Below are 11,560 nucleotides of genomic sequence, written 5' to 3'. Positions count from 1 at the left end.
CATCCCTGGCGTACGCCCTTCCCAATTTTGAACCATGCAGTGTTCCCTTGCTCTGTTCTGATGACTGCCTCCTGGTCCAAGTATAAGTTTCGCATTAGAACGATCAAGTGTTCTGGGATTCTCATTCTTCTCAGAGTCAGCCATAGTTTATGATCTACACAGTCAAATGCCTTTGCATAGTCAATGAAACACAGATAGACATTTCTCTGGTATTCCCTGCTTTCAGCCAAGATTCATCTAACATCAGCTACAATATCTCTAGTACCACGACCCCTTCTAAACCCAGCCTGGACTTCTGGTAGTTCTCTGTGGGAAATAAGCATGTATATTTATAAATGTTAGTTATAATCAGTCATTTAATGGTTGCACTAAACTTTTGTTTTGCTAGGGATTTTGTCCCTTGCTTTTACTCTATAAACTAAATGAAAAAGTCAGTACTTTAGATCCATTAACCAACATGAGTTTTTGTTACAAATTAATATGGAGAAGATGTGTCTTTCCTTTGTTCATTTTATCAGTTTCCATTTTTACTCATTAAAATATGAATTCTATGTCAGGCAATCTTATAAAAACTACATACTTTTAATTTTAATCTTCTATAAAAAAGAAAACAAAAATATAACAAAACAAACAAATGGGAAACTCTGGTGACATATTTGGTAAAAGGTTGTGCTTCCAGTCCAAAAGTGGCATCCCTTTGGCGGTCCAAATCCAGTAGCCACTGTACAGAAGACGAGCAGTCTCCTCCTGTGCAATGTCTAGTCTCCCAAAACCTATGAATTAATCAGATATGATATAATTTCAACTCAACATCAGTGAGTGTGTTTGGGTGAAAAAAATGAGTGAAGATTTAATTTTATAACAAAACCTTAAACATGATATCAATCACTTAATGGCTCAACTTAATGACATACCAGATACTTTTGACGAGGATAAAACCAGCACAACTGCCAGTCCAAAATTTGAATTAGCACTACTTATAAATTAACTATTCTTTTTCTTTCACAAACAAATCTAATTCAGCTATAGTAGAGGAATATGATCATGTTGGAGAATGACCATGAGTATGAACACCAGAAAACTTGGACTTTAATTCTGTATTACTTTGTGTAAGTTGGTTAAATTCTGAATAGTTTTAGTGTTTTTATCTATAATGTTGGAACTATAACACCTACATAGATAAGGAGGTCAAACAACATATGTAAAAATATGCTTAAACTACCATGGCCTTTCACCTTTAAAAAATTTCTGTGAAACAAGGTATTTTACAGTGTAATATTGCTGAACATATATAAATTACAAATTATGTTTTCTATAGAAAAAATTATATTAACTAGGCATTTTTTGTTCCTGGAGAATGTTTTACTATTTCTTCCAATTTACTGTTGTATTTATATCACAATCCTAACAAGAATTACTAACATAATTCTAAATATATATCTGCTATTCTTTCTATAGTGCCTAGCTCTGGTATTTTGAAATCTCTAGATTGTAGCTCTATGACTTTTAAACAAAATCACAGTCTGTGTTCTTCTTTCTATATTTATAAAAACAAGGGATTTCTCTTAAGGAAACAGTTTATACTTGGCAGTCAAATACTACTATTAGGGTGACTTCATATCATTGTCAAATGTGAAATAAACCCTCTAGGAAGAAAAGAGAGACCTTTCTGGGCACATTCCCTTCTATCCATATAAACTTAATCAGGGTTTGTGATTAATTTTTAAATTGTTGTATATTGACCTCAACGTCTGATGCTTCATTTTCTACCTCTGGGCCCCATCAGTAAAACGCACATGTTTCCCTGTTAACAAAAGCAGCTGGCTTTTAAAATGTGATGTAGTTCTTATTTACAATCCTAATCACACCATTGATTTCAGTAATCTTTCAGTAAAAGTGGTTATTAATCCCAAGCAGGAGCTGAGATTCAATTATTTCTGTCCTTTTTCCTTTGAAAAAATTTATCTGGACAATTAAGATTTAAGTTTAATAATGTGACACCAGAGACCCCTAGGTGATTGAAAGATTTCTATGGTTGAGCATCCAATAAGGCAAAGACCTTATTTTCCCCAAAATAAATCTACAAACTCCTTCAAAACATCCAAACAACAGCTGGTTAAATAAAAGAAATGCTAAGAGCAGTCACTCTTCATAACACAGAAACAACTAGCGTTTTGTAGTTTTCCAACTCAAACACAAGCACCACATAAAATTTTTATATCATTGATTCTTTTCCTTTAATTTAAAAAAAAATCCCTTAAAATCTATTTTGTCAACCAAGGCCCAAAATCTAAGAGATATGAACTTTTCACTATCTAAGGTGTATCTTCAGTACAGTGAGGAATAAAACAATGTTATAAAAAAATTAGGATGAAACAATATGAAGAGGTTAAGAAGTATTTTGGATAAAATAGATTTTTCAATTTCCAAAATTATGAAATGAAAGAGGAAGATGAAGTAACGCATTCTGATCCTAGGATAAAAGAGGTCATGTTGTTATTTTAAATCAGAACTAATCATTTCCATTCCAAATGGAGCCATAGAAGAAAAGTACATGGTTTTCCAAAAGGCTGCCTATTAAAAGAGAAAATGTGTGAAAAAGATTCCAAGAATGTAACACTGGTCAATGTCTATTACACCTAACCCTTCATAAGACTCCCTACAATAAATAAACTTGGAACCAGGATCACAAATTGTTGTCCAATTTAAAAATATTCCTAGACCTCTCATTGATCAATATTTTTTATAGAAGGGACAAGAGTATACCTTCTGAACTGAAACAGTATTATTAGAAAATGATATCGTGAGCATTAGGATGTATAATTCATGTTGCCTTCATTTGCTCAGACCATTGCAAAAATCCATAAATCATTTCTTGCTCATGTACTACTTAAGTGCAATTTGTCATTTTGCATTAGAAGGTTGCTTTAGCTCATCAGTGCTTTTAATTCACTGTTTAGAGTTTAACAAAACACTGGCCCCTTATGGTAACTGAAAAGCCACTGAAATTTGAGGCCACACCAAGATTGGCCTGTTTAAACAAAATGGTTAAGTATAATTTTACTTTAAATATCAATCTATAGTAGTGTTTACTACAATATCTAGTGCTCTCAGTTCCAAGAATAAGGGTTATTTTTTTCTTTCTTAAGTTCAAAACATTTGAACATGCAAACCAAAGAGTTATTTGAATGCTTATTACAGCACACACCACTGTAAATCTTTTTCAAAACTCTAGTGAACATTCACTCTTTACTATAGATGAATAAAAACTAACACAATGCCTGTGGCACTAGCTCCAAAGCACTGCCTTTGCACCTCTTAAGTTATGCTACACTACTACAAACAAACCTATTTCATATGAATCCCTAAGAGATGCTGTGAAGTCCACATTCTTTGCATTTGCTCTGTACTGTGCTCCTTGGGAATGACAAGCCCCAGGAAACTCATTGCTCAATCACAGGTGAGCCTGGCCTTTGAAACATTTCTTACTGACAAATTTTATTTTTGTTTTAAAAGAAGGGGGGGGAAAGAGTCAGGGTGGGGGGGACCCACTTCTCTCAAAGCTCTGGGAACACTGCAATAATAAGAGGATTTAGAAACAAATTGCTCTCCAGTCATGTTAAATCACAGCAAACACTCATTTATCCAAACACTGGTTAACAAACTTGCTTATTGCCTGCCCTTTTCAGTAAAGGGTAAAAGAGGGGAAAACAATCCCATGTCTACTTTCAAAGTTTCTAAGAATGTATTTATAAAAAAGAGATACTGGCAGAGGCTTTAACTTCCCTGTCCCCTCTCCCTCCTCCCTCCCCATTTTCTGTAATACTTAGTTCAACAAAATAGAGGAATGATCAACTTCATTCTCAAGATAATAAAAAAAGACTTTCAGGAAAATTATTTTTGACCCCCAACTTCTCCTTCTCCCTCTTGTAAAAATGCTTTTCTCCTGTTTCAGGATACTATTAATTCCTTTTGGCTCAGTTGGTTGGTGCCTTTGTGGAGGGAGGAGGGAGAGACTGGTGATTTTAAATGCATTCACTAGGAAATCTTTCTCCCTGTCAAGTAGCGTAATGGTGGGCAGTTGAGGGGTACAATATTTATCTTCATCATTTCAAAGAGGTCATCAACTCCAGCACTGAACTTTAATTCATGTAACTAGCGAGTTACTAAATTCTGGCAACCGGAGGGAGGGTGAAAACGAACCAGGTAAAGGAAAGGAAAAATCTGTTTGAATACCATGGCAAGGCAGAAAGTACAACCTTGATCATCTAAGAGGCATCTTTAAAAGGAAAGTTTAAAGGGGGAGGGGCGTTTTAATGGTCCCAGGGTAAGGAGGAGGAGAAGGCTATTAGCTCCAATAACCGAATCTTGGCTCAAAACAAAATGCTTTTGCAATTGCCCTTGGCTGGAGCGGCCTAGAGAGAGGTGGAGAACCTGGCTCCGGTTGGCTATCCCCTCAAGAAGACCCTGCAGTCACCCCTCTAGTCTCAGGCCGGCGCCGCTGAGACTGGAAGTCCGAAGAGCGAGACCTCTAGAGGATCCCGGCTGGCCGTCGCCAGCGCGGACACAGGCCTCGGCGACCCAAGAAATCCCTCAGAGTCCCCAACAGGCAAGCTGAGCCAATAGAGGGTTCCTAAGCAAAATTCTCTCGCTTGCCCTGTGCTGTTTTCGCCGCTAGGAGACGCCTGTACCCCACGTTTGCAGAGAGAGTCCCATTCAACCACATCTGCTGGGGCGGGGTGGGGGGAAGGAATGCAGCTCAAGTGTTACAGTGGATGTAGTGATTATTTACAGGCAAATCTGGTCATCTCTTCTTGTTCTCATTTCTACCACTGGAAGCTCTCAGGTTTCGGTGAACTCTCCAAGTCAATTCCAACTTCATTGTCATTTCTAGAGCAGAAATCCCCTTCCCTACACGTTTTTTGAATCTGCATTGTCATCCAGCCGCTCACAAGCAAACAGCCGCACGCACACGCACACAAGTGTTCCAGTCACAGAAACGAACGCATTAAAAAAATTACCGTCATTTTAAAAAAATGCTCCTGGATTCTGATGAGTCAGCTTGAAGAGCTCAAAACATTTCAAGGCTGAAGAAATGAAGAAAAAGAAGGGATGGGGGGCGTAAAGTACAGAATCAGTGTCGTATTAATATTCAGATACACTATAATCTTCTTTTCATTGATCCACAGGTTCTTTTATAAACTGCCGCTCCATTCTCAGCCGCAGACGTGATGCTGAAATCATTTTAACTGCAGCGGTTTTCGCCTGGTTTGGCCAGTTGTCAATTTACTGCAGCTGGAAAAGGATTAGCCATTTTTGTTGGCATTCTTCTGACTGCTCAAAGGCAGTACCCATTTCCATGAAAGAGCAGGGCGCGAGGGGAGTGTGAGGGGGCCACGGTGGGGGAAGGGTAGTAAACAAACTCACTGGACTCAAACGGGTTTGCCTCCATCTACAAACACTCTCAAGACCCGCCCTCCTCTACTCCCTCAGGGGGAAGGAATGGCAACGTACCCTCGGGTCAGGGAAATGACTCCCCTTTTTCTGCAGGTCTCGGTGGTATTAACTCTGGATTGTTCAATACTAGAAGTCACAAGGAACCTTTGTATTTTACGGCATAAAGAGACTAAACAGGGGCTGTTTTAGTGAATTAGCTGGTGAAGAGTCTATTAGTTAACATAAAATGCATTCTATTTTCCTGGAGATTAGCTATTCAAACTGCTTTCCAGAACGGAAGAGTCCTGTGTTGTATTTTAACTTAAGAAGAATTGGGTGCATGGATGCATCGTAATGCCCTCGCGACTCCAAGTGGACACTCGTTGCTCTCTATTCCCATACCCACCCTCAGGCACAAGAGAAGCTATGTTGTGGTTGACAGGAAACTATCTATAAGGTTGAATGGGATCAATGAGAGCGGTGTGCATGTGCAAGTGCTTTGGCTGCTAACCACAGTCACATATACTCTGTTCCTATGTGCACCGCTTAGAGCACCATCCATGTGTACCACCACCTCGCCTGTGACCAAAATCTTCTCAACATTTAAGTCTTGGCGACCTAATCCCAAACTGGGCAGGTATCAGTGCTTTGGGAGCTGGAGGAGGGTGGGAGCATCTCCAGTCGTTCAAAAAAGCAGAAAATCGTCTATCAAGTGGCCGAAACGCTTAGCTGCGCGAGGCGCAAGGATATCATAGGCGCCTTACAGCGCCCAGTGATGCTCTGCGCTGCCAAAACCCGTGCTAGGATGGCGGGCTGGCAGGCAAAGAAACGCCTGTCATTTGTTCTGTTGCCAAAGAGCTTACAGCTCGAAGCTAGGTCCCCAAGCGAATTAATAATCTATTTAGTAAGAATATGGGAGATATAAATTTATGGAGGGAAAAGGCACATCCAATGTATTAAATGTACAGAAGAGTCAGCATACATGCCTATAGGCATGAGTTCCTAGGTTTTTACAACCTATCTCCGTTCCAGCTCCCTCTCCTCTCCCTTTCCACACACAGCCCCTTAGGACCCTCACTCTTAATTTGGCTCTCGTCACATGCCTCCTCTGTAAATATCTTGGCAACTCTGCCAAATGAAGTCCAGTCATTTAGTGCCCCTTCTGCAACTTTTCCACTCTCGTGGTGATTTCCATGACCCGGGGAAGGGAAAATACCTTAAAGGAAAAAGAATGTTAGCATCATTGGAAACCCCGCTCCTAGGAGACAATGCTGCTACTGTTGTTATTATGTTTTCGCAATTGCTGATGCAAACAGGGAAACCTCTCTATTCCCTCCCCATTACCTGCGGCTGGGGACAGGGAACTTTCCGCAGCAGAGTCCCCTGCTAGCACCTTGGGACCTGCGGGGTTGTTCTCGCTCTCACACTCACACTCACCCAGGTCGCCTAGGCGCCGGCTCGGCCCCGCCCCGCCCTACTGCCTCATGACGTTCCTGCTTGACGGTCACGGTGGCCAATTAATGGTTGTTCGGTGGGTGGTGCTCCACTGCGATTGGTTGGCAGAATGAAGGCGCTGCGCAAAAACAGAGAAGCCGAGCGCTCAGAGCTCAGAAACTGCTAGCGGAGATCTCACGCTCCAGGGCTGGAGCCTGGAAGAGCGAAGAGGAACTGGAAAAGAGAGACAGATTAGAGGGAAAGAGGCTTGGAAAGAAAACAACAGAGAACTGCTCATCATACTAACAGAAAGGCAAATGACTGTGGAGATGAGGACACAGGAAGACAAGATTATAAGAGCCAAAAAATACAAATAGAAAGAGGAGGTGGGGGGATGTCAAGAGCATCCATCCGGAGAAATGAAGAGAATGAAAGTTTTATGCTGCAGAGTCGTTCTATGCTTTTCCGGCATAAAATTCTCTCGCTGTTTTTAAAGCCCTTTTGCATTTGCTAGCCATTGACATTCAAAGGCATGTTCACCGGTGCCAGCAGCATCTCTTCTTCCTCTTCATATTTCTCTTTCTCCTTTTTCTCCTCCTCCTTCTCCCTTCAGCAAGAAGACAACCGGAGGACAGTCTTGAAATATCGAAATTTCCTCCTTGGGATTTGCCAGCGCCGCGTTGCGCCAAGACTGTCGGAATAAAGGACGCTGACTATTGTATTATCATTATTTTATTAATTGGTCAGTGGGAAGATTACAGATCAGGAAAGGGTATGCCTGTCACCCTTCCTGCGCTAAAATTGAAAAAATGAGGCTGGATTGGGGGAAGCCCTATAATGAAGCAAAAGAGATAAGATTTTTTTAAAGACAGAAAGCTACAGGAGCCCCCACGTAGCGCACTTTTATTTGTATTTTTTTTTGTGTGTGTGGTCGTGGGGGAGGTGATTGGGTGTCTGACTGGCTGCAGGAAACTGCTTCCTTTCCCTTTGGAGATGATTGTGCTATTATTCTTTGCCTTGCTTTGGATGGTGGAGGGAGTCTTTTCTCAGCTTCACTATACGGTACAGGAAGAACAGGAACATGGCACTTTCGTGGGGAATATCGCTGAAGATCTTGGCTTGGACATTACAAAACTTTCGGCTCGCAGGTTTCAGACAGTGCCCAAATCGCGGACCCCTTACTTGGACCTCAACCTGGAGACAGGGGTACTGTATGTGAATGAGAAGATCGACCGAGAGCAAATCTGCAAGCAAAGCCCCTCCTGCGTCCTGCACCTAGAGGTCTTTCTGGAGAACCCCCTAGAGCTGTTCCGGGTGGAAATAGAGGTCTTAGACATCAATGACAACCCCCCCTCCTTCCCGGAGCCGGACCTGACAGTGGAGATCTCTGAGAGCGCCACGCCAGGCACTCGTTTCCCCTTGGAGAGCGCATTTGATCCAGACGTGGGTACTAACTCCCTGCGCGACTATGAGATAACCCCCAACAGCTACTTCTCCCTGGACGTACAGACCCAGGGGGATGGCAACCGATTCGCCGAGTTGGTGCTGGAAAAGCCATTGGACCGAGAGCAGCAAGCGGTGCACCGCTACGTGCTGACCGCGGTAGATGGGGGAGGAGGGGGAGGAGGAGGAGATGGTGGAGGAGGAGGCGGGGGAGGGGGCCTGCCCCCCCAACAGCAGCGTACCGGCACAGCCCTACTCACCATCCGAGTGCTAGACTCCAATGACAACGTGCCAGCCTTCGATCAACCCGTCTACACTGTGTCCCTACCAGAAAATTCACCTCCTGGCACGCTAGTAATCCAGCTCAATGCCACAGACCCAGATGAGGGCCAGAACGGCGAGGTCGTGTACTCCTTTAGCAGCCACATCTCGCCCCGGGCGCGGGAGCTCTTCGGACTCTCTCCACGCACTGGCAGGCTGGAGGTGAGCGGGGAACTGGACTATGAAGAGAGCCCGGTGTACCAAGTGTACGTGCAAGCCAAGGACCTGGGCCCCAACGCAGTGCCCGCGCACTGCAAGGTGCTGGTGCGAGTGCTAGATGCTAATGACAACGCACCAGAGATCAGCTTCAGCACCGTGAAGGAGGCGGTGAGTGAGGGCGCCGTGCCCGGTACAGTGGTGGCTCTGTTCAGCGTGACAGACCGAGACTCTGAGGAGAATGGGCAGGTTCAGTGTGAACTGCTGGGGGATGTGCCATTCCGCCTCAAGTCTTCCTTCAAAAACTACTACACTATCGTTACGGAGGCCCCCCTGGATCGAGAGGCGGGGGACTCCTACACACTGACCGTGGTGGCCCGGGACCAGGGTGAGCCAGCGCTCTCTACCAGTAAGTCAATCCAGGTGCAAGTGTCAGATGTGAATGACAATGCTCCTCGCTTCAGCCAGCCGGTATACGACGTGTATGTGACTGAGAACAACGTGCCAGGTGCCTATATTTACGCGGTGAGCGCCACTGACCGCGATGAGGGGGCCAACGCCCAGCTAGCCTACTCTATCCTAGAGTGCCAGATCCAAGGCATGAGCGTCTTCACCTACGTGTCCATCAACTCTGAGAATGGTTATTTGTACGCTCTGCGCTCCTTTGACTACGAGCAGCTCAAGGACTTCAGCTTTCAGGTAGAAGCTCGGGATGCTGGCAGCCCCCAGGCTCTGGCCGGCAATGCCACCGTCAACATTCTCATCGTGGATCAGAATGACAACGCACCCACTATTGTGGCTCCCCTCCCAGGGCGCAATGGGACTCCTGCGCGTGAGGTGCTGCCCCGCTCAGCGGAGCCGGGTTACCTTCTCACCCGAGTGGCCGCTGTGGACGCGGATGACGGCGAGAACGCTCGGCTCACCTACAGTATCGTGCGAGGCAATGAAATGAACCTCTTTCGCATGGACTGGCGCACAGGAGAGCTTCGCACCGCGCGTAGGGTGCCAGCCAAGCGCGACCCCCAGCGGCCTTATGAGCTGGTGATTGAGGTGCGCGACCACGGGCAGCCACCCTTGTCCTCCACAGCCACTCTAGTGGTGCAGCTGGTGGACGGAGCCGTGGAACCCCAGGGGGGGAGTGGGGGCGGAGGTGGGGGATCAGGGGAGCATCAGCGCCCCAGCCGCTCCGGTGGCGGGGAGACCTCACTGGACCTCACTCTCATCCTCATCATCGCACTGGGCTCTGTGTCCTTCATCTTCCTGCTGGCCATGATCGTGCTAGCTGTGCGTTGCCAAAAGGAGAAAAAGCTCAACATCTACACGTGTCTGGCCAGTGATTGCTGCCTCTGCTGCTGCTGTTGTGGAGGTGGGAGCTCGACCTGCTGTGGCCGCCAAGCCAGGGCGCGCAAGAAGAAACTCAGTAAGTCTGACATCATGTTAGTTCAGAGCTCAAATGTACCCAGTAACCCTGCCCAGGTGCCTGTAGAGGAGTCCGGGGGTTTTGGCTCTCACCACCACAACCAGAATTACTGCTATCAGGTCTGCTTGACCCCAGAGTCCGCCAAGACCGACCTGATGTTCCTTAAGCCCTGCAGTCCCTCTCGGAGTACTGACACTGAGCACAACCCCTGCGGGGCTATCGTCACAGGCTACACTGACCAGCAGCCCGACATCATCTCCAATGGAAGCATTTTGTCCAACGAGGTAAGGCTGAAGCGAAAGGACCATCATCTCTCATCTCCTCCATCTGAAAGCCTCCTCTAGCCCGACCCTTGTATCTCTGGTGCACTGTGTATTTATATTTAGGATGCTAGCTTATTTGTATCTTTGTGGGGGTGGGGATGGAGGGAGGTGGCACCGGTCCCACTCCTTCAAGTGTAACTTAACATGAGTGTTGTTTCTAATCTGCGTTCCACCGATCCACGTTTATTTTCATCCCTTCTCCTTGGTGATTTGTCACTTTGGAGCTTTCTTCCTTTACCCATTTTTTTCCTTTAAAATTTGAAACTCCTTTCAGTCCTTTTCCTACTCAGAAATTTTGGCATGAAATGGAAAGTGTGGGGAGGGATCATGGAGGAGGGATTTTTCAGCACTGGAAGAAAAAAAACAAAATCTTTTCCCTTTGGTCTGTCCCAGGCTTTAATAAAGTTGATTCTATTTTGCTTTGTTTATTGATGCTTTCAGTCGCGTGTAAAAGTAAGCTATAGATTGTTTAACTTTATACAGTTGTCTAAACTTGAATGCATGTTTTAGTGAATGAGTTATTAGATTCTTGTCCTCTGAACTCGGGTTGCAGAAAAGTCGCCAGTTTTTCTCTGGACAGCAGTTAAAGATGAAGCTGACCGCCCACACAGTGTGAATTTGAATGAAGTTGCTTTGGCACAAACCCCTGTAAGAGCAAATTAAGAAAAGGCTTAAACAATTGTTGTCTTAAATATATCTTTTACCCAATATTTGCCTTCTTGCCACTGTTTTTTTGTTAAATCTCTGCTGTTGGCTTTCTTCATCAAATAATGTGGCTTGTCAATTCTGATTTCTCTTTAAAAGATGGAGAAATGGCAAAATTGAGGAGGGTGGAGAAAAAGATTAATTTATGATAAAGTTTGACTAGAAAAGGTATGTGGGTGGTGGAGGGAGGAAGAGAATCCAGAGGGCTCTGGAGAAGAAAAAATTGGGGGAGGGCTAAAAATTCCTCCTGGCAGGTTATTTTTCTTATTTGAATATTAGACATTATTAATTGACTTTCATCACTATTTGTACAGTGCATTTG

At 44.6% G+C, this 11,560-nt stretch overlaps 1 protein-coding gene across 2 annotated transcripts in view; it reads left to right on the top strand.

Annotated features, from left to right (window-relative positions):
* The first annotated feature begins 7,066 nt into the window (after positions 1–7,066).
* PCDH10 (protocadherin 10) overlaps positions 7,067–11,560 on the top strand; it is a 70,404-nt gene continuing 65,910 nt past the window's right edge. Inside the window, exon 1 of one of the 2 annotated variants that reach the window (XM_006893119.1) lies at positions 7,067–10,494. In XM_006893119.1, the coding sequence (XP_006893181.1) occupies positions 7,864–10,494 (2,631 nt within the window). In that variant the 5' untranslated portion in view covers positions 7,067–7,863. The remainder of the gene's footprint in view (positions 10,495–11,560) is intronic. The other variant, XM_006893118.1, reaches the window with a different exon arrangement.

The sequence above is a fragment of the Elephantulus edwardii genome, unplaced genomic scaffold, assembly GCF_000299155.1.
Source record: "Elephantulus edwardii isolate Elephantulus edwardi_28Jun2011 unplaced genomic scaffold, EleEdw1.0 scaffold00123, whole genome shotgun sequence".
In the NCBI taxonomy this organism is placed as follows: domain Eukaryota; kingdom Metazoa; phylum Chordata; class Mammalia; order Macroscelidea; family Macroscelididae; genus Elephantulus; species Elephantulus edwardii.
This window is presented reverse-complemented; position numbering and strand designations above follow the sequence as displayed.